Raw genomic sequence first — 19,338 nt, forward strand, 5'->3', positions numbered from 1 at the left:
GCGTCCTTCTCTGGATGTGTGTGTGTGTGTTCCTGTACACTTCATGCGTTTGCATATTTCTGTGTTTATGCATTTATGCATGTCGTTGCCTTGGCATAAAATTGATAGAACCAGAACCTGTATGTGTGTGTGTCTGTGCGTGTGTGTGTGTGTGTGCGTGTGTGTGTGTGTGTGCGTGTGGGTGTTTGTGTGTCTGTATGTGACAGAGAGAGAGAGAGAGAGAGAGAGAGGGAGAGAGGGAGAGAGAATTGGAGTGGGGGCATGAGATAAGAAAGAGAGACAGACATGAAGAACCCCCCTGAACAAAGACATCAAGCAATTTTTTGAAGATAATGAAAAAGCACTGGCAAGTCTCTCCAACACACTGTCCTCTGTGACAGCTTCTTGGCTCTTCTCTTTGATAGACTGAGAGTTTCAGAGACTGTGGACCAAAAACAAAAAGAGGGATAGAGAGAGAGAGAGAGAAGACAGAGATAAAGACAAATAGAGAGAGACAGAGAGAACACCAATTTTGTCCCTTCAATAGTAGACAAGAGGGGGAAATAGCATGTTTCCCCTTGTCTATCACTGCCTCAAGAGCCATTAGCTTAATTATACGGAGAGACTGAGACTGAGGAGACTGAGAGAGAGAGAGACAGAGAGAGAGAGACTTATTCCTTTGGCAGTAAGCCAGACAGAAAGACAGAGACATTAACAAAAAGAGAGAAACAGATTTTTGTTCCTAGAAATTCTGGAAAATTGTTACGCTGCTTTGAACAAGGGATGAGGGGAGGGGGGGATGGTGGGATGGGAGGGAATGATGGCAGGAGGGAGCGAGGCAAGACACAGTCACACACACAACAGACTGTCAAGGAATAACTCCCTGCTCTCTCTCTCTCTCTCTCTCTCTCTCTCTTTCTAACTCTCTCCCTATCCTCTCACTCCATCCCCCACCTCCGCCTCCTCCAGCATGCCGCTCTCTCCTCTTTCCCCTCTCCTCATTTTCATCTCAACTTGAACTATCCATGCATTTAATTTTTAATCATACATGTACCACATGTATGATCTCTGCCTGTTTCTGTAGCTCTTGCTTGTCTCTCTCTCTCTCTCTCTCTCTCTCTCTCTCTCTCTCTCTCTCTCTCTCTCTCTCTCTCCCCCGCTGCCTCGCTCCCTCTCCTCTCCTCACCACCTGTTAGTCTCCTTTTTCTCTCCGCACCGGAATCCCCCTTTTTTTTATGAGGAGTTTCACACTCGCGCTAACATTGAGGTAAGTCAGTGTTTTTTTTATATATTCATGAATGCTGGAATGTGGAGGGGCTTGATGTCAGGATTGGACGTGTTTATTAGTCATCTATGTTTAATTTTTTTTTTTTTTCTCAAATCTAAAGACATCATCTGTCTGCTTGCACTCCATCTTTATGTTTCACACCTCTTTTTTTTATTTTTCTCTCTCACTCCATCACTATCTGTAGGTGCAAGGCACAGTTAGCTGGCAGAGCTTGAGTCTGTTCAGTTCATGTATCTTTCACTTGGCACTGCATTATAAAATAAAAAAAGTAAGTCAGGAAAGCAATGAGGCGAGAAGTGAAACATGCAGAGAGACAAATTGAGAGAGAGAATGACACATTTGATCTGTGTCTTTCACACGCGCGCGCACACACGCACACACGCACACACGCACACACACACACACACAAAGACAGACAGGTGCAACTTGTGTCAGTCCGAGTTTTTTCTTTTAACCTGCTTCACATACTTCCTTCACACATACACACACACACACACACACAGTGAAGTTTACTCATCCGTAGCTGCCTGAAAATAACTTGACTCTAATTGACAAGTGCTCCCTGTCACAGTGGTTGGTTCGAACTGATGTGCCGACTATCAGCCTCTAATGAGTAGCTACAGTGTGCCGCACTGTACTATACCATCTGTCTGTCAACCAGCAGCTTGTTATTTAAAGGTGAACGGAGACCGCCGCAGGGACCCGTTGTATGTAGGACACACAATAGAAGAAGAAGAGAAAATAAATCAGCAGGGAGAGAGAGAGATGGGGGGGACAGACAGCCAGAGAGAGAGAGAGAGAGAGAATTCCTCACATACCTACAGGTGGAACAAAAGTGTGCGAGAAAGACTGACGGAAAGATAATGAGAGAGATAAAAAGGGAAGAGGAGAAGAGCTGGTATTATAAAGGATAGACAGTGACGGTAAGGATGAGGATGAGAAGGTAGAGGAGGGGGAGGGAGGGTGTGTGTGTGTGTGTGTGTGGGGGGGGGGGGGGGGGGGGTAGTGAGGGAGCGACCATGCCTACGATAGGCTATGACTCTAATTTAAAGTGAAGGAGCTAAAAGAGGAGGAGGGGAGGACGCATGTTGCACAGTTCTCAAAGATATTCCTGACAGCCAGGTTCTGTCAAGCTTTGTTCCTCCTCTCCACAGCCGGGAACCTATGTAACCACATGAAGGGTTCAACGCATGACATATGAGGTTGCATAACTAATAGCCGCCGGGCGATCTAGCTGTGTACAAATTGTGCCATTTTCTTGGGCTTGCAGGAATTATGTAAAGTATGTTTAGCCATGTGTTTATTCCTCCAAGGCTGGGAGTCACAGGAACATAATGTAGCAGAGGTTTTACACGTCAAAAACCTGTTGTCTCTGAGGGGGAATCAAAACGTGTCTATACTTCTGAATGCCAAAGGCTTTTTTTTTCGTGAGTGTGCATTACAACACATCGCAGCAATAAGATAATGATTAAAAAGCCGAGATGAGCGAGATTCCAGCTGGCAACATGAGAGCCATCAATCATAAAGTCCCCGCGGCTTCTGGTTTCCTGGAGCTGTAAGCCGCGCGGCCTGCCGGCGGTGCGGCTACTGCTGCTGCTCAGGCTGCTCCAGCTTACGGCCAGATCTGCCAGGACTGGAGGACGACTGACTACGCAAATTATATCAACAGCCACCATCTCCCAGGCCTGCAACAGCTGCACAGTGTGTGTGCGTGTGTGTGTGTGTGTGTGTGTACACAGTCATGTATAATTGAATTAATTAATGCAAGTGTGCGAAATGTTCTAGCATGTATGTTTGCTTGTGTGTGGGGGTGGGAGTGTGTAGGTGTGTGTATGCATGCAGGAGTGTGTGTGTGTGTGTGTGTGTGTGTGTGCATTTGACAGTGTATGTATGCGTGTTCATGCCCCTATAATGCTTATGTTCAGCAACTCTATTTGACACGCTGCAAGGTATTTGCTATATTACTCATAGGGATAATAATCATTATCTCTCATCCATGTTAACTGCTTTCAATCAATTCTCATCATAATCATTATCTTTGCTGGTTTCATTAACTTGGCTTGTTTTCACTGTCTCATAATAATCTCTCCTAGACTTGGATTCTTTCATCGCTTCAGTGGTTGGCCTCAATCTGTTCCAGGAAGGTGGTTTGTTGTTGTGCTGAGCTCATATCATTTGACTGTGATTAGAGCTGGCTCGGTCTATCACTACATCCAATCCCCTTACATTAGCATGGACTGTGGCGCTCTGGGAGAATCGCAGCCTCTTGTCCTCAGGTGCAGGAATCCAAGACTTATCTCCCAATTTGCCGGGCTTCTTAATTGAGCGCTGATGAACTCTGGCCACTTGTTCAGGGCTTCAAAAGACAGTCATTAACTCTGCTGTTTGTTCTGAGTGGCTGAGTGGCCCCAAAATGGCCGCTGTTTGTTGTTGGAGCCAAGGTGATCATCATGTTTTTTTGATCCAGAGCCAATAGTCCGTCAACATCGTTTCAGTCAACTGAGTGGAGGAGCTAGCCTGGCTGCTGTGTGTTTGAGAAGTTTGTTTAATCTCCAGCCAAGGAAAAGCTGGTTGAACTGTGCAGTCCATCGCCCACTGCTCCGCTCGCAGCAGAGAGATTGGACCCTACATGACAAATGACCCTCGTTGCTTATAAGTCTGTTGAAAGTCAACGGTCAGAGGCAACAACTTCAGAGCTGCTCTCGGCCAGGACATCATGAATCCCACTGACTGTCCTGGTGACTGTTTGAAGTGTTTGAAATTAATCTGTTTACAGTTCCTCGACCCCGCAAACACACTTAGTTTCCCAAAAGTGGCATTTTTGACAACCCATATACAGTCATTAGTTAGGACAGAGGATGACCTAAAAAAAAATTCATCCATATTAAACATCCCTATCAGCGTCCAGAGATTATTTTCATTTCGATATTATGTTTCTGAACTTAACAGATCTTCAATGTTATTCAATGTCTTTTGTCATTTAAGAGCAAAACAGAGGTATTTACTGTGCAAACATTAGCCCAAGATTGAACTTCTCAGTTCCACTAGATCAATGCAGGGAGAGCTGTTGGCACTCTGGCTGCGTTTTTTGGGAGGCTTAGGGTTTGCTCAGTATTGAGGACAGCACGCCCCCTCAAGGCCCGCTGTCTTTAGAAAACAAAGCTGAGAGATGTTTCTGATCCACCCCCCTCTTTTTATTTTGGGAAGAGCAGACACATCAACCCTGTGGTCAACTGCACCCGCTGCTACCACAGCTAGCATAATCATCTAGACTGTTCTCTTCATCAGTAGTACAGTTAAGCGCTGTCCACCCCTATAAAGACTCTCCCATAATTACCTGTCCACGGTGGATTGTCAAAAGCATTAAGATAACATGTATGCCTCAGCGGCTCACGCACACAGCAATTTCATCGAGGATGATTAGGATTCGGGGGAGACCCCCATTGTCCAGAGTAAGTAATTAGCTTCTCTCATAGCCATGACTTTATTCAAATTTATTCAATTGAAATGCTAATTTTTGAACATCCTGTGCTGTATTTTTTCCTTCTCTGAGTAATTTCTGTTTTTAAAGCGATTTAATCATGTGGAAGGATTTTTCTGTGTGAGTGCAGCTTACGATTAAAGCACCATCACAAGTCCATTTTCTTGACTTTAACTTCCATTAGGCATGATGAGATCTGCAAACCAGCCAGCCAGGGGGAAAGATCCTATTTCTCACGGACCACCTTGCTCACCTTGTTTCGCTTGACTCACTTTGTTATTGCAAAGTAGAAATTGAGAAGAACAACTCATATCCCTGGATCAATACCTTCTTATTTGCCGTAGGCTAAACATAATCCAAAATCCACTGTACCTTAACAGTTATGATATTGAGAGAAGGTAATGGCTTTGTGCAGACAACTTCCAAATGTCTGCTCTCTCACTCTCTCCCTCTCCTTCTCTCACTCTCTCTTTCTTTCCCTCCTCCTCTCTCCAGCCCTATGACTGTGCGAAAGGGAAAGCGCCTGGGCATCTCCATCCAGGAGCACATGGCCATCGACGTCTGTCCTGGCCCCATCCGCCCCATCCGTCAAATCTCCGCCTACTTCCCTCGCCTCTCGCCCACTTCCTCCATCTCTGAGCCGCTCTCGCCCAATCTGGCGGGGGTTCCCACTGCGCTCAGCCCCGGCAGCGCGAGCCAACCAGGAGGGGCTGCAGGTGCGGGAGGAGGAGTGGGGGGCGGCGGCCTGTTATCACCGCTGCTACCAGGGGCGGCGGGCGGAGGGGGCACGCTGTCGGCCATGAGCAGCATGGACACCTCCATTGAGATCGACAGCTGTGACAGCGATGATAACAGTGAGTCAGGGGGAAAAGACGCGGGAGCTGACACAAGTAATGGCCTGGTTTCACTAAAGCCCCTGTTGCTGAGGAGGAGAGGAGCTCTACTCTGAGATGGATGTAGGGAGAGAAGGGTCAGATCAAATCAAAACTGCTGCGGTAATGAGATTAATAGAAATAAAGTGAGGTTAGGGACAAGGTTCAGGTTAGAGGGTTAGGGAAGAGCAAAGATGCTGGTATGCTGTGTAAACCCACCTGTGTCTCTAGGAATCTTCCATATAACCAACCTAAAAGTGACCAGTGACATCTAATATATAAATCTTCTGGGGTTCATGATCAAAACACAGCAGCATGGATGGATTTCAGCACCAAGCACATTGTGTTCAGCCTCTCCCTCCGTGCAATCAGCATTTGACCCTCTACATCAGTGATTCTCAACCTTTTTCATATCAAGGTCCCCAAATGTAATACACTTCAGGGCCACGGAGCCCCATTTGATGAGATTTTGTCTCTCTTGCCCAGGATTCCATGACTATCTGTTTTCTAGGTAGAGAGATAACAGTGAAACTATGATCAGAATAGCCATTCTTTTACAGTCCCTAATTGTGTTAACTTCTTGTAAATGGTGAAGTTTAACAATTCATCAATTTCCTGGGGGCCCCCTGGAACCTCCTCAAGGACCCCTGGTGGTCCCCGGACCCCACGTTGAAAACCACTGCTCTACATCATGCAGCAGCCCTGTCAAGTAGCCACCCAGTCAAGAGCCTATTCAATATGACACACAATACATTTTGAGGCAATGTTTTATGGGTAATAGTCTATTCCCAGTAACAATGGACAACAGTTTTTTCAAGAGACTTTTTTTCCCCAATAGCTCATCAAGGATTTCTTTCCACCGTCATTTTCCATCTCTACTGCAGGCAATAATCATTGTTAGGGCCAGGTTTCACATTTCATTACGTAAATTTCATTTTAGGTGTTTAGCTGATACTCTTACTCAGAGGGACTTACAATGAGTGTAATAGAAGAATAAGCTTAAGTAGTGCAAAGGTCAGAGCCTTAATGCCTTTACAATACTCTTGTGGCCATATAACCATCATGTAAGAGCTACTAGGAGAAGAAATGCAATAAGACCTAAGGAGAGATAGAAGGTTTTTTTTTCTATTTGTATTATTTGTATCGCAAAAGAAAAATAATGATTCATAGTATTTGTGTTGAATGCTGTAATTGTGATTGTGTTGGGGTGTGTTTATGTGGGAGGGTGGTGTGTGTGTGTGTGTGTGTCAGGGCAGGGGTGATTAAATCACCACTGCTCAGATACCACCACACCACCGGGGAAGACTGTGAAAGACAGAAGTTACTGTGACGGCACAAATTTGTGTATGACATTTTATTAACTGCCTTCCAGCCTCCCTGGGGACGTTAGAGTTTGACCTGCTGTATGAGAGAGCGACCAGCTCCTTGCACTGCACAGTCCTGAGAGCCAAGGTAAATACTGTCCTCTGAAAACTCTGCCAGATCCGCCACAGGCAGTTTATGTGCTTCAGAGCAATGGAAGTCCCCATCAAGCCTAAATTTCACCTCTGTCTCTCATGCTACATATTAGGATTCTATTGTAAACAAGGATTCTGTCCTTTCTGGTTAATACTACATCTTCCTCTTAGTGTTCTGTAGTACAAGTTTAAGTTTTCATCCTCATTACCAGCCATTGTTTCAAAGCAGGTGGCCAGACTCCTGCTGTATGTGGCTCACTGGTGGTTTCATATAGCAACCTGTCAAATTAAGGCTCTCCAGGCTTCACACCTCCCTCCACCTCTGCTCTTTTGATTCAATTCTAAAACGAACCTCTCATTCGCTGACCTGCATAATCCTTTAACAATTCATTACTGGTGTTGGCAGTTTGCACAATATTCTCTATACGTTCCCTCTCCTCCTCTATACCTTCTGTCTCTCTCTCTCTCTCTCTCTCTCTCTCTCTAAGGGTCTGAAGCCGATGGATTTCAACGGCTTGGCCGATCCTTATGTCAAGCTGCACCTGCTCCCAGGAGCCTGCAAGGTCTGATTTTATTATTAGAACATGGCTTTGTCACTGCGTTTTCCTACTATCACAGAACGCCTGCGGCTGGCTGGTGACCAGGAGTTCAGACATCACAGTTAATCCTTACTCTGATTTTACTGTTGCCTTATGAAAAGACAATTACACTGGTGCAACACATACACACACACACACACATAACAGTAATGACAAGAAGAAGGCAGGAATTACTTAGGCTATTTTTAGGAAGAGGTTGCCTACTGTTAACAGTTTAGAGGAGAATCTTTGAGATGCCTTATTGTCTTTTTTTTTTAATCCGCTCTCTCTGCTGTGATGCACAGGCCAACAAACTGAAGACCAAGATTGTGCGTAACACCCTAAACCCCGTGTGGAACGAGACGCTCACCTACTGCGGCATCACCGAGGAAGACATGTACCGCAAAACACTCCGGTAAATGTTTTCTGTACAGGCTGTCTCGCTATTTCTGTCCTCCTGGCTCTCTGTGTGTGTGTTTTTTCTTGTCTTGCTCATCACGGATGGAGCTTTTGCTTACAAAGGATTGCTTATCCTCTATCTCAATCACTGGGTCTCTCTCTCTCTCTCTCTCTGCCTTTTGTTTATCAGCCTTTATCCACTCAGTCCCTATCTTCCTCTCCTCCTCACCCCCTGTCTTCATCTATCAGTCTTACCCGCTGCCTCCCCCTGTTTCAATGCGTTCCCGCTCTCTCCCTCCATCTCCATTGATCCTTTGATCGCCCCTCTGTCACCTCACCTTCACTCCTCCCTGTCCTCACATCTCTGCTGTCCTCTCTCACACCTTCATCTCTGATCTCGCTCGTCCCCGTCTCACTCCTTTCCAGATCTTTTTGGTATTTTTGCTCTCCCGCTCCTTCAGCGCCATTCCTTCCTTTCTTTCTTTCTTTCTTTCTTTCTTTCTTTCTTTCTTTCTTTCTTTCTTTCTCTCTCTCTCTCTCTCTCTCTCTCTCTCTCTCACTTTATTTCTTTCTCTCTCTCTCACTTTCTTTTTCTCTGTCTCAGGCTGTGTCTCTCTCTCCAAGCTGCAGTGACAGATTGAGGTCAGAGTAAGCACCGGGGGGTGTTTAATTTCTTTGACCCCCTCCAGAGGTGAAGAAAGCTGTGAATTGTCGTTGCCTGTGACTAAAACTTTGCCGTGGAACGCGTGGGAGAGCGGGATTTAAATAGGACAGACCGCCGATCTCTCGGGGGAAATTAGGGAAACTGGCCTACCGCCGGCCTGCGAGACTGTGTTGATTCAACGGAGATGCTTTGTGATCAGAAAGGAGAGAGAGAAAGTGTCATCTTTGCTGAGGCGCTGCAATAAATGCACTGGCATCTAACCTGAAACGTCTTCTCATCTTCTACCAAGTAACCCTAACCAGGGAAGAAGTGGAGGCCACATAAACCCAGATTTGTTTACTCACCTTTTTAGGCTGACATTAATCTTTATGATGTAAAGTAAGTCGTATCAAAGTGATGTTAAGTTATATGATGGGGTCTTTTAAGGGGAAAAACACAAATTAGAGGATAAATCCATCCTACACTACATCTTTAACACTGTTATAAAACAGTTATTGGTGATGGTACCTTGCATTTCTGGGTCCATTTTGTTGTTTGCCGGTGTATTTTTCATATTCTCGCGCACAAACGATGTGACGTCACACGAACATTACGCAGCTTCAATGCAGTTTGATAGCAGACCATTTTCCAGCTATCTAAAACATCAATGGTAAGCATCAGTTTTTGATCTCAGCCTCTCAGAATCAAAGAGTTTCTTTCTGGACTGCATTTTGCACTGACTTTCAGCAATCATACAGGGAGAAATTAATCATAGAAGAGGCAGAGAAAGCAATTTCTCCACCGACAGTAGCCTCGATAGACCATGATGCAATGCAGCCACAAGACATGCTGCGTTTTTGAGTGAGTAATTGTCATGGAAGGCATGGTTACCCACATTTTCATTTACCGCTACGCAGCTCCCTGTAGCTGAGTACTTGGACAAGCAGATTGCGTACAAGAAGGACCAGAAGCTATAATAGATATTATTATTCATTAGAGACAATTACTGCACTGACTTCTTTACTAATACCCACCGCTCTGACGCTTCCTCTTAAGTGGGTTCATCAGCGCACCCCGCAGTAGTAGACAGGCCTTGGTATGGATCCGTGACCCGCATACAATTTCAGCACACACACTTTTATTTACACACTTTTATTTACATGTCTCCGTGACTGATGGGGTGTATTTCACTGATTGGACATTTCAGCGTGTGACATTCGCCCAGCACATGGATTAAATTCATCACACCGCTTTAGTGACACTGTGAGATGTGTTGTGGGAAATGTCAGCTGTCATAGTAATAGGAAAATGATTGTATGTATTCCCTGCTGCTCATATTATAATGGCTCCATATGCTTCTTCCTTCACACTTGACTCTTTGGCCTATTGCACTCTGGCCACTTCACTCTCAAGCCCTTTTGATTACAGCCGTCCTTTACACACACCATCCATCCTACATCCTTTTCCCCCTTGGCTCCAAGGCCGATTGACTTCTTCTTCTCTCTCCCATCTCTTCTATTTCTCTTCTCATATCCTCCGATCTTGTTCTTTTGCGCTTCCTGCCCCATCCTTCCTTTCTGCCTCTCTGTTTTCTTTCTTTCCATCTTCTTTCTTTTCTCCGCTGTTCAGTCTCAACAAGAGCAAGAATGGCGTCACGTCTTCGTTTACCTAATAGACTAGAAATTACCTCTGGGGATGTCAACAGCTATCTGGTTTCCCCAGGCAGCTTCCACACGTCTACAATACTGAGTTTTCATTACAGCAAGCTTAAGACATCAGGCAGCCGGAACGTTTCCTTCCCTAAGCTATGCATTAAAGTTATAGAGTGAAATAAAAGAGTGGACCGAGAGACAGCACGTTCTGTCTCGATTCCTCCCGTTAGATTGCTTTCTTAATTTTCTTCTTCTCACTCCCCTTAATGTCTTCTGCTCACATTTAGATAAAGCAGAGAAAAGCGCAATCGCTCTGTTGAATTGCAGTCAGCCTATATGGCATACTGCTTCTTCTGAGTTATCGCGTACACATGCATATTCACAGGCATAAACAAACCTTCACACACAAACACACACACACACACACACACTCATACAGATTTAAATCCTTCAGTTATTATCCCTCTCACTACCGTGCTCTCCCTCTGACCCTCGTCTTTCCATCCGTCGCTTCATCACTTTTTTACTTCACATACTCAGCTTCACATACCCAATCCTTTCTCCGTCTCCCACTCACTCACGCATTTATGGCAACGTTATGGCAGGTGAAAAAGTTTGCCAGGCCCATAAATATGGATCAACTTAGCCTTGCATGATACACTTTCACACTGTCTAAATCCCCAGAGGTTCCAAAATGGTAATTATGTGCGCACTATGTGTGCGGATGCTGCATATATAGAAGAATTACTGGCTAGAATATGCTGTGTGCTCTTTAATTCAGGTCATGTTTGTGTCAACAATTTCACACTTCCTTGATTACAATGTTGCCTCAACATTAATGATTAAGTCAGTCATGAAATGCAGTGTAGGTTGACTAATTGCGCCCTCCACACACACACACAAACACACATAAACATCTATATCCCTCTGCATATAATTTTCTTACTGTCTTCACTTCTTAATTGATCTTACTCTGTTGCTACAACTGATCTACCTCTCTGTTTAACTCTCCAACTCTCATTTTTATTCATGTTTCCCTCTCTCCCCGTCTCTCTCTGTCTCTCTCTCTCTCATCTCTCCCTTCTGTCTCCCTCCCAGGGTGTCTGTGTGCGACGAGGACAAGTTGACGCATAATGAGTTCATCGGGGAGTCGCGGGTGGCCCTGCGCCGCGTGAAGCCTGACCAGACCAAACACTTTAACATCTGTCTGGAGCACCCACCTCCTGTGAGAGAGAGGGGGGGAGAGAGGGAGAGAAAGAGAGAGAGAGAGAGAGAGAGAGATGTGAAGAAAAGTTGGAGAGAGAATTGGGGAGATGGAGCGTGTAGGCAACTAGGAGGAGGGGGGTAAACAAAATGAACCAAGGAAAGCCAGACTGAGAGATAATTGGGGTAATAAAGGAAGAATTTGAAAGTTGGGCAAAAACAATGAAGGAAGGAGAGTGTGTGTGTGTGTGTGTGTGTGTGTGTGTGTGTGTGTGGGTAGGTGGGTGTGTGTGTGTGAGAAAGAAATGAGGATGCTTTGAGGATGTCTGGATTCACTGGATGGTAAAACAATATGTTGTGGGTTCAAGGCTGGCTCAACCTCATCTTGTCTCCCCCATTATCCCTTTTGCCCTCATTTATATGCTGTCTAATGAAGCAGAAATGACAAAATTAGTAGTAAAAATGAAAAAGGGATGTGGGGAAAAAATGAAAAAGCGCCGTGGAAGAGAGAGGGAGGAGAGCTAAGGAGATAGAGTGAAGGAGTGATGCGAGGAAAAAAGGTAGAGATTGAAAAAATCTAGGAAGGTGTCAATATTTATAAAACACACCAACCCAGTCCTATGACAACCATGCAAGCTGATCTCATAATAAAAACATCAATGTGTGCGCCGCCTCTTCTCTTCCTCGGCATCGCAAATAAGAGAGGAATTACTGAACAAATGCTTCCTAAACCCCTCCAGACAGAAATTCCCAACATACCTCAGCTCACCCAAGATCCCTCTTTAATTGGGATTTATTCAGGGCTCACAAACACGATTATTAGGTAAACAGAGGACAGCAGCCGGCCTAATATCTATTCATATAGGACACAAATAGCTGTTATTGTGCAGTCTAAATGTCAGTGTCAGGTCACATGAGGGAAAAGGCTACATAGAGATTGTGAGAATAAAAGGAAGGGGGGGGAAAGGGGGGGAAGAAAGGGGAACGTCAATAGAGAGGGAGCAAGTCGGAAACAAATGGATTAAAAAATAAAAGTGGTAGGGAGCTGGGGGTGGGGGGGTGAAATGGGGAGGGAGCGTGCTGGGTTTTTGTTCTTTATAAGCAAGAGTGGGGAAAGGGCTGCTGGTATTGGATTGGCCTTCTGAGATGAGCGGCCACTTGGCGATCAAACGCTAAACCCCCTTTGTCATCCAGCAGCCCAGACGCTGCGCCGGGCCTGTAATTTTCCAAGTGGAATTGCCCTTAAAATCTCCATTTCTCCCTTTGTCTTCATGCTTTGCTCCTCTAACCTACTTGCCTTTCCTTTCCCTCAATCTCAGTTTCTTACTTATATCTTTCTCTTCTTCTTCTTCTTCTCTCTCTCTTCCCATCTCTCTAGCTGCCTTCACCCTCAGCGATGAGTGCAGCACTGAGAGGGATCTCCTGCTACCTGAGAGAGGTGACCGCCATTCACCTGTCTGTCTACCTGACTCTCCTCCTTTCTGTCCACCAAACAATCCATCTTTCAGCCCATCTTCAACGAGTACACCCACTTTTTGGGAGTTTGGCCCATTGGTCACCTTACGCAATATGCGACGAGAGGATTGGCACCAAAATTATCTCTCTGTCTCCGGTAGATAGCTCTATCTGGTGCGCATGCTAACGCTTTAGCATACAGCATGTTAAGTAATCGTAGGCAAGTAGCGTTATCCTAAAAGTATCAAGATAGACCTTTTAGTAATCCAAAGTTGGCACTGGTTTTCATTCTGTGGCCTTTAGATTTATAACTGATAAAAACAAAATCTAAATCTTTATCATTAGTGAAGTCCATTAGGAAATCAACAGCGCGAAAAAATTAGCTATCTGGCTAACTTTGCTCTCTTCCTGTGTAAACAAAACAAGTTGGGCTTGAAGTCTTGCGGGAAGAGAGATTGTCTGCCATTGAAAGTAGTTCCAAAGAGTGCATTTTTTGGCAAATTTTATGTCTATTTTACCAATCCCCTAAACAAGCATTAAAATTAACTAACCATCCAGCCTTAGAGCAGCTACAAGTTCTCATTTTCTCACTTTTTAGATAATGCTAGTCGCCTACATTTACTAAACACACTGTATGCTAAAGCATTAGCATGCGCACCAGACGGCGTTATCTAGCAGACTCACAGAGATGATTTCAGTGCCAATCCTCTCTCACATATTGGGTAAGATGACCAATTGGCCAAATTCCCTTCAGTCCTTTAACTCCATTAAGATAATTGGAGAAAAACATCTGCCTCCATGTGCCTCACCATTTTTCAGGTTGTTTTATGTGTCGATGGATTGCCTTGCTGCTGCCTGTCTTTTCTGTTCGTCTGCCTGTTTGTCAGCAGGTTGTTGCTGGCTGCCCATTAATGCCTGTTTATCTACAACCCACATAATGAGATGCTTTCTATCGATTTATGGAGGTCTTAGCTGTTTTATTACCAAATACCTGGTGCAAATGATCCCCCTAATTGCTTTTGTCTGAGTTTTAAAGTCTCATACTCATTCACAGCAGATGGTATACTGGCTGTTGGCATTAATGAAGGCTCCCAAAGAGAGAGGGAGAGAGAGAGAGAGAGAGAGAGAGAGAGAGAGAGAGAAGGGAGAGTTGGAATAGGAAGGGGGCAAGCTGCTGAGACAATTAGAGACAGGAGGGAGGAGGATGGAGAGGTGTGGGGCGTGTGGCATATTGATCGCCTTGCCTTTGTCCGCCACTTGCCTGAAGATAAGACTTAATGAGAGATGGAGAGATATAAAGGAGATGAGAGACATTTCGTGAAAATAGAAGAGGGAAGGCACGGTATCCTTTATGCATGCAAGTGGCAGCAATCAAGACCGAGGTGGAAGGCGTTATAATATATTTAACGGATAATTTGTGCCCACAAGATGTTCTATTTGTGCCACTGCTTTTCCATCCTCAAACTGCAAAGATAACTGCAGACATGTTTGGAGAAATGTGTACCTGCAGTGATGAAAATCTTGGAATAGCAGAAGTGCGTCCTTCCTATAAATATCATACATGTATCGGTGCTGTTGGCCATGAGAGTGAGTCATCGTCCTGTGAGAACATCATCTTCCCCTCCTTACCCACTGTTGCTTCTTCCTCGCTTTCTTTCATCTGTCACTTTTAATCTACTTTGTTGCTACGCTTGTTGTCAAATGCTTTGATCACAGTTTGATGTTGTCCATGCCAAAATATGCAGGCCAGGAGCGACGTAGCATATTAATATGCCTTAAAGCCTGAAATCTTAGTGCGCCTCTGACAGGTCTATGCCATAGGACACACACAGTCCTGTATATCAATTGCTTCAGATACTGAAGTGATAATTGGGTTTGGGAACATACTGTCTCTGAGCTGTGGCTGGTGGGTGAAGAGCACATGTGAGATGAGAATCACTGCGCTCTCTGTGTCTGCTTGTAAATAAGTCGAGAGCTGAGCGACAGTGCAGCGAGGGACACTCAGTGCGTTTTAGCCTCTGCTGTGCTGCTGGAGGAAGCAGCGATCAATCAGTTCTCTCATTACAGGCTGTGTTTTCTCACCGCGGCTTTACAAAACAACTGCACTTGAACAGTTGTGCAACCTGTTCCATCGGCAGGTCAGCAGCAGCAGACGCAGCACTCCAAAATGATTGAATGCAACTTCAAGATATGAAATATCCATCTAACCCTGGACCTAAAATCACTTACCTAACAGTTGCAAAAGCAGCACACCCACCTTTTTCTTTTCTCTCCTGCTTTCTAAACTTTGCTCTCTCTCTGTGTTGAACACCCTCTCTCCCCAGTGGGAGACTGAGCAGCAGAGGAGTCTGGAGGAGAGGGGTCGCTTGTTGCTCTGCCTGCAGTACCTCCCCCCGGCCAGCGAAGGCGACGTGAAGGGCGAGGCCAAGGAGAGGGCCCGCGGTGGGCTGTGTGTCGGCGTCAAGCGCTGCGCCCACCTGGCAGCCATGGATGTCAACGGCTACTCCGACCCCTACGTCAAAACGTGAGGAACGACAACAAATCACTGAATAGAAGCCGTGGAATTTGTATGCAAAGGTCTAGTTGATAAAAATACATTTTCAGGCACTTTTACTTATGATGACATGATTATATGAATTTTGCTAAAAAAAGATATAGGAATGTATGTGTACCCAATACACAACTTAATCTGATGGAGTGATATCTCAAGACCCCCATTCATTTCAAAACCAATTCAACACGACCTATCCAACCCCAATCTCCCTCTCTACCTTAATACCCGTGTGTGGTGTTAGCTAGCCGTTGGCTCATATTGACCCCATGCATCACCTACTGTCGGCACTCATGAGTGATGAATGGTTTGAGTTAACCCTGCACAGTGTAATGGTGATAAATGAGAGCGGCGCACACAAGTGGTTGTAAGCCGGTGTGAAATGTGTTACTCATTCTTCAAGATAATTATAACGGTCTGTCTGTATTGACAGCCTTCAAAGCCTAATAGATTGAAAGGCATCTTAGTGACATGATGTAATGTTATCGCTGGCCATGGAGGCGGAGAGGGATAAAGATGCAGGATGAAGAAAAACAATGGATACCACAAGTGTGTCAAGTGCTATCGTTAGTGTCATAGAGGTCTGCTGGAGTTTCATAACTCACTGTAGTGTCTGTGTGTGTCTGTGTGTGTGTGTGTGTGTGTCAGTGTCATTTATGTCTCTGTACTGCAACAAACATCGCTCTTAGCAAGTCATAAGTCTCATATTCATATTCAGCCTTCAAATCTTCAAAAATTCTGCCAGTGAGGTGAGATAACTCCACTTGTTTCCAATGCAGTTTCACTTCTTTCAGGAATTTTCTAGAAATTAGTGTCAGTATCTTAAAACAAGTCAGAAAAAAGCCAGTTCACTGCACTACTGTCAAGAAAATTACACTTGTTTCTACAAGATTCTTGAAACAAGTTGATTTGCATTGGCTAAGTGAAATTATCTAACAGATTTTTTCACTTATTTTAAGAAAATGACGATTTTAGACTTGTTAAGATGGACATTTTTGCAGTGTGCTAGGGAGGGCAGCAAAGGCTCTTAGGCTGAATGATGCACACTGACAGAAATTGGACAAATGAGGAGAAAATCGCCCCCCTCCTCCCCTCCTGCTGGTGGCGGCCTTGAGGTCGTTCCTGGAATGAGTAAAACACTGTGGCCTCCAACATCTCACGGTCTCCACACCATCCCCCCCCCCACACACGTGCGACACATCCTCAGATAAAATATGCCAAAGCAGCAACAATATCACCCTAAGGTTAAGGAACAAGTGCAGCATACAGATCGGCGTGCCCCCATGCTCGTCTCTCCCCCCGATACACACCGGTCTCCCTTCTCTCCATCCCTTCAAACTCAACTCCCCCCCTCTATTTCTTTATAGTCACTCTGCCTACATCTCTCCCTATCATTCTCCCTCAGATCCACCACAATATATCATGCACCTTGTTTCATTTTACATGCGAGCTCCTATCTATGCCCTTTGGCGGTAGCTTATTCCCAAACCCTGTGTTGTGTCTGAGAGCGTGTGGGAACATACGCTCTCCAAGCTGTGGGTGGTGGGTGGAAAGCAAATGTGAAAAGAGATTTGCTATGCTCTCCCCAGCTGCATTAAAAATATCTGGAGAATTTAACGACAGCTCAGGAAGGGAGGGATGCTAGGCTTTTTTTTTTTTCAGTCTCTGCTGCATTGCTGAGGGAAGCAGCGATCAATCTCTGCATTGACAAAAGGTCAGTTTCACAAACAATAGATTAAACCTGGATTTTTTTTCCTCGGTGACTTGTCATTTAGCGTAGGATTAGTCTTGCATCATGTCTGACACAAGTCTATATAATCTGCTCTATTAGACAGTGATATTACCGTGTAATACAGCGTGATAATTTAACATGACAAAGAAAAATGTACAACACATTTATCCACCATGTTCATTAATTCCAAAGTGCAAATAATGATTTCCTGTACGCATATACTGTGAACTTCACATAGACATCACTGGTATTTGCAGTTACCCTTGGAGCAAAAAATACTCCTTTCAGCAGCACCATGCCTTGGGAATGATAATGAACAGACTTTTCTGCTGTGACTCATGACAGTATCACATTCCTCTGTCACAGGTACCTCAAGCCAGACCTGCAGAAGAAATCCAAGCACAAAACAGCGGTCATAAAAAAGACTCTCAACCCGGAGTTTAATGAGGTAGACATCTGTGTTTGTGTGTGTTTGTGTGTGTTTTTGTGTGTGCAAAGGCCTATGGGAGTTAGAACCATGCATTTGCCACGGTGGTATGTGAAGAGACAGCTCATTTAGAGCTATAGGCCGTCCACAGAGACGTTATACATTGTTTCAGAAGCGTTCCTCTAAGACAGCCAATTATAATTTGCACAATATTGTTATCTGCTTCCTCATTAGTCAGTGTTTTAGACATTTAGATGAAGGCTTTTGGAGTATAGAAGAATAACCAGTATATCAGGTGTGAGCTGCTGACCTTTGCCCCCTCCTACTGCCCCTCCCTCTTCCCCTTTTTTTTTAATTTTTTCCACCCAGGAGTTCTTCTATGAGATTTCCTTCTCTGAGTTATCCACCAAGACCTTGGAGGTCACAGTGTGGGACTACGACCTGGGCAAGTCCAACGATTTCATAGGTGAGTTGACACCGCAAACACTGACAGCTAATTATTCCTAGCTTGTGTCTCGTCATGGACTCGTACTTCCCTCAGAGACAGTTGAGGAATCACTGTTTAACTGGTTGGTTAGTGTAATGGCCGCCCATTAACATCGTACCCAGTATACTTGGGAACCCATCATAACCAGAACCACCAGAAATTTTGTGAAAGATATTTTAATTAGATTTTTGATTTTATCTATTATCTGCTGTCATCCGAAAACAACAATATTGTGTGTAATTTCAAGCATTTTGTGCAAAATGGGCCTCAGTGACATTTTGGCTGAGAAAATTAGTATTATATATATCAATGGAAAGATCTTGTTGAGCTCTATGTGATGGTCAGATGAGCACGTTTGTAATCATAAACAAAATTATAATAAAGGGGAAAATCCAAAAGACTCAAGTGAAAGCCCTTGATTAATTTTGGTGCAAACAGGGTGTAACTGCCCCTAATATGTTTTTATAGAATATACATTTTCTGAGTCTTAATCTCTGTAAAAGTATGAATGGTTCCTATGTTATGTTTCGTCTTTGCTCTGCTACAAAATTAGGAAAATGTCACTTGCGCCCCTTTCGCTCTAAGCCCTCGATTTCTTTCAGGGGGCGTGTCCTTAGGGTGCCACTCACAGGGAGAGACTCTCCAACACTGGATAGACTGTCTGAAGAACAAGGGCAAGAAGGTGGAGCGCTGGCACACACTGACCAATGAGCTGCCAGGATCCACACTGCAAGAATAAAGTGCGCCGGTCCCACTGTACTGTCACTGGCAAGATCTACTGGAGACTCTGGATGGGAGACATTTCATCGCATGCTCTGAAGATTTTCTGCATGACTATGAAGGATTCATATCCTACTTACTTTGTGTCATAAATGAGTTCATAAATCCTAACAACATACCCAAGAGGTTGTACATTGAGGTCAATACTTGGTCTTGGATCTAAATAGACCTGATGCAAACCCGGGAGACCATCCGCACCTCTAAGCTAACAGCATGACAGTTTTTCATAATCATATTCATGGGGATTTGCGTCCCTCTTGTAGATTTAATTTCACTCTAAATGCTCCACTGCATTGCTCCAAACTGAACTGATCCCAATTGACAAAGAAAATTGAAATCCTACACGAAAATTAA

General features: G+C 44.6%; 1 protein-coding gene across 1 annotated transcript; it reads left to right on the forward strand.

Annotated features, from left to right (window-relative positions):
* The first annotated feature begins 1,145 nt into the window (after window positions 1–1,145).
* LOC139661281 (double C2-like domain-containing protein alpha) lies at window positions 1,146–18,943 on the forward strand. The gene is made up of 12 exons (XM_071539709.1): window positions 1,146–1,246; window positions 5,244–5,602; window positions 6,993–7,072; window positions 7,566–7,640; window positions 7,961–8,070; window positions 11,448–11,574; window positions 12,931–12,990; window positions 13,895–13,897; window positions 15,332–15,531; window positions 17,657–17,738; window positions 18,087–18,183; window positions 18,807–18,943. The coding sequence occupies exons 1-12, from the start codon at window positions 1,215–1,217 to the stop codon at window positions 18,941–18,943; spliced, it is 1,362 nt and encodes a 453-aa protein (XP_071395810.1). The 5' UTR covers window positions 1,146–1,214.
* Window positions 18,944–19,338: the final 395 nt, after the last annotated feature.

This window comes from Centroberyx affinis, unplaced genomic scaffold (assembly GCF_046629955.1).
Source record: "Centroberyx affinis isolate AG114_WGS23_722 - 3 ecotype Tasmania unplaced genomic scaffold, CSIRO-AGI_Caff_v1 ptg003492l_1, whole genome shotgun sequence".
Classification (NCBI taxonomy): Eukaryota; Metazoa; Chordata; class Actinopteri; order Beryciformes; family Berycidae; genus Centroberyx; species Centroberyx affinis.

Bases quoted from the DNA above. Each gene is read 5' to 3' on its own strand.
- LOC139661281 (XM_071539709.1), top strand. From the start codon at position 1,215: ATGAGGAGTTTCACACTCGCGCTAACATTGAG. The intron at 1,247-5,243 runs GTAAGTCAGTGT...TCCTCTCTCCAG, and splicing joins ACACTCGCGCTAACATTGAG to CCCTATGACTGTGCGAAAGG. The intron at 7,641-7,960 runs GTCTGATTTTAT...TGTGATGCACAG, and splicing joins TGCTCCCAGGAGCCTGCAAG to GCCAACAAACTGAAGACCAA.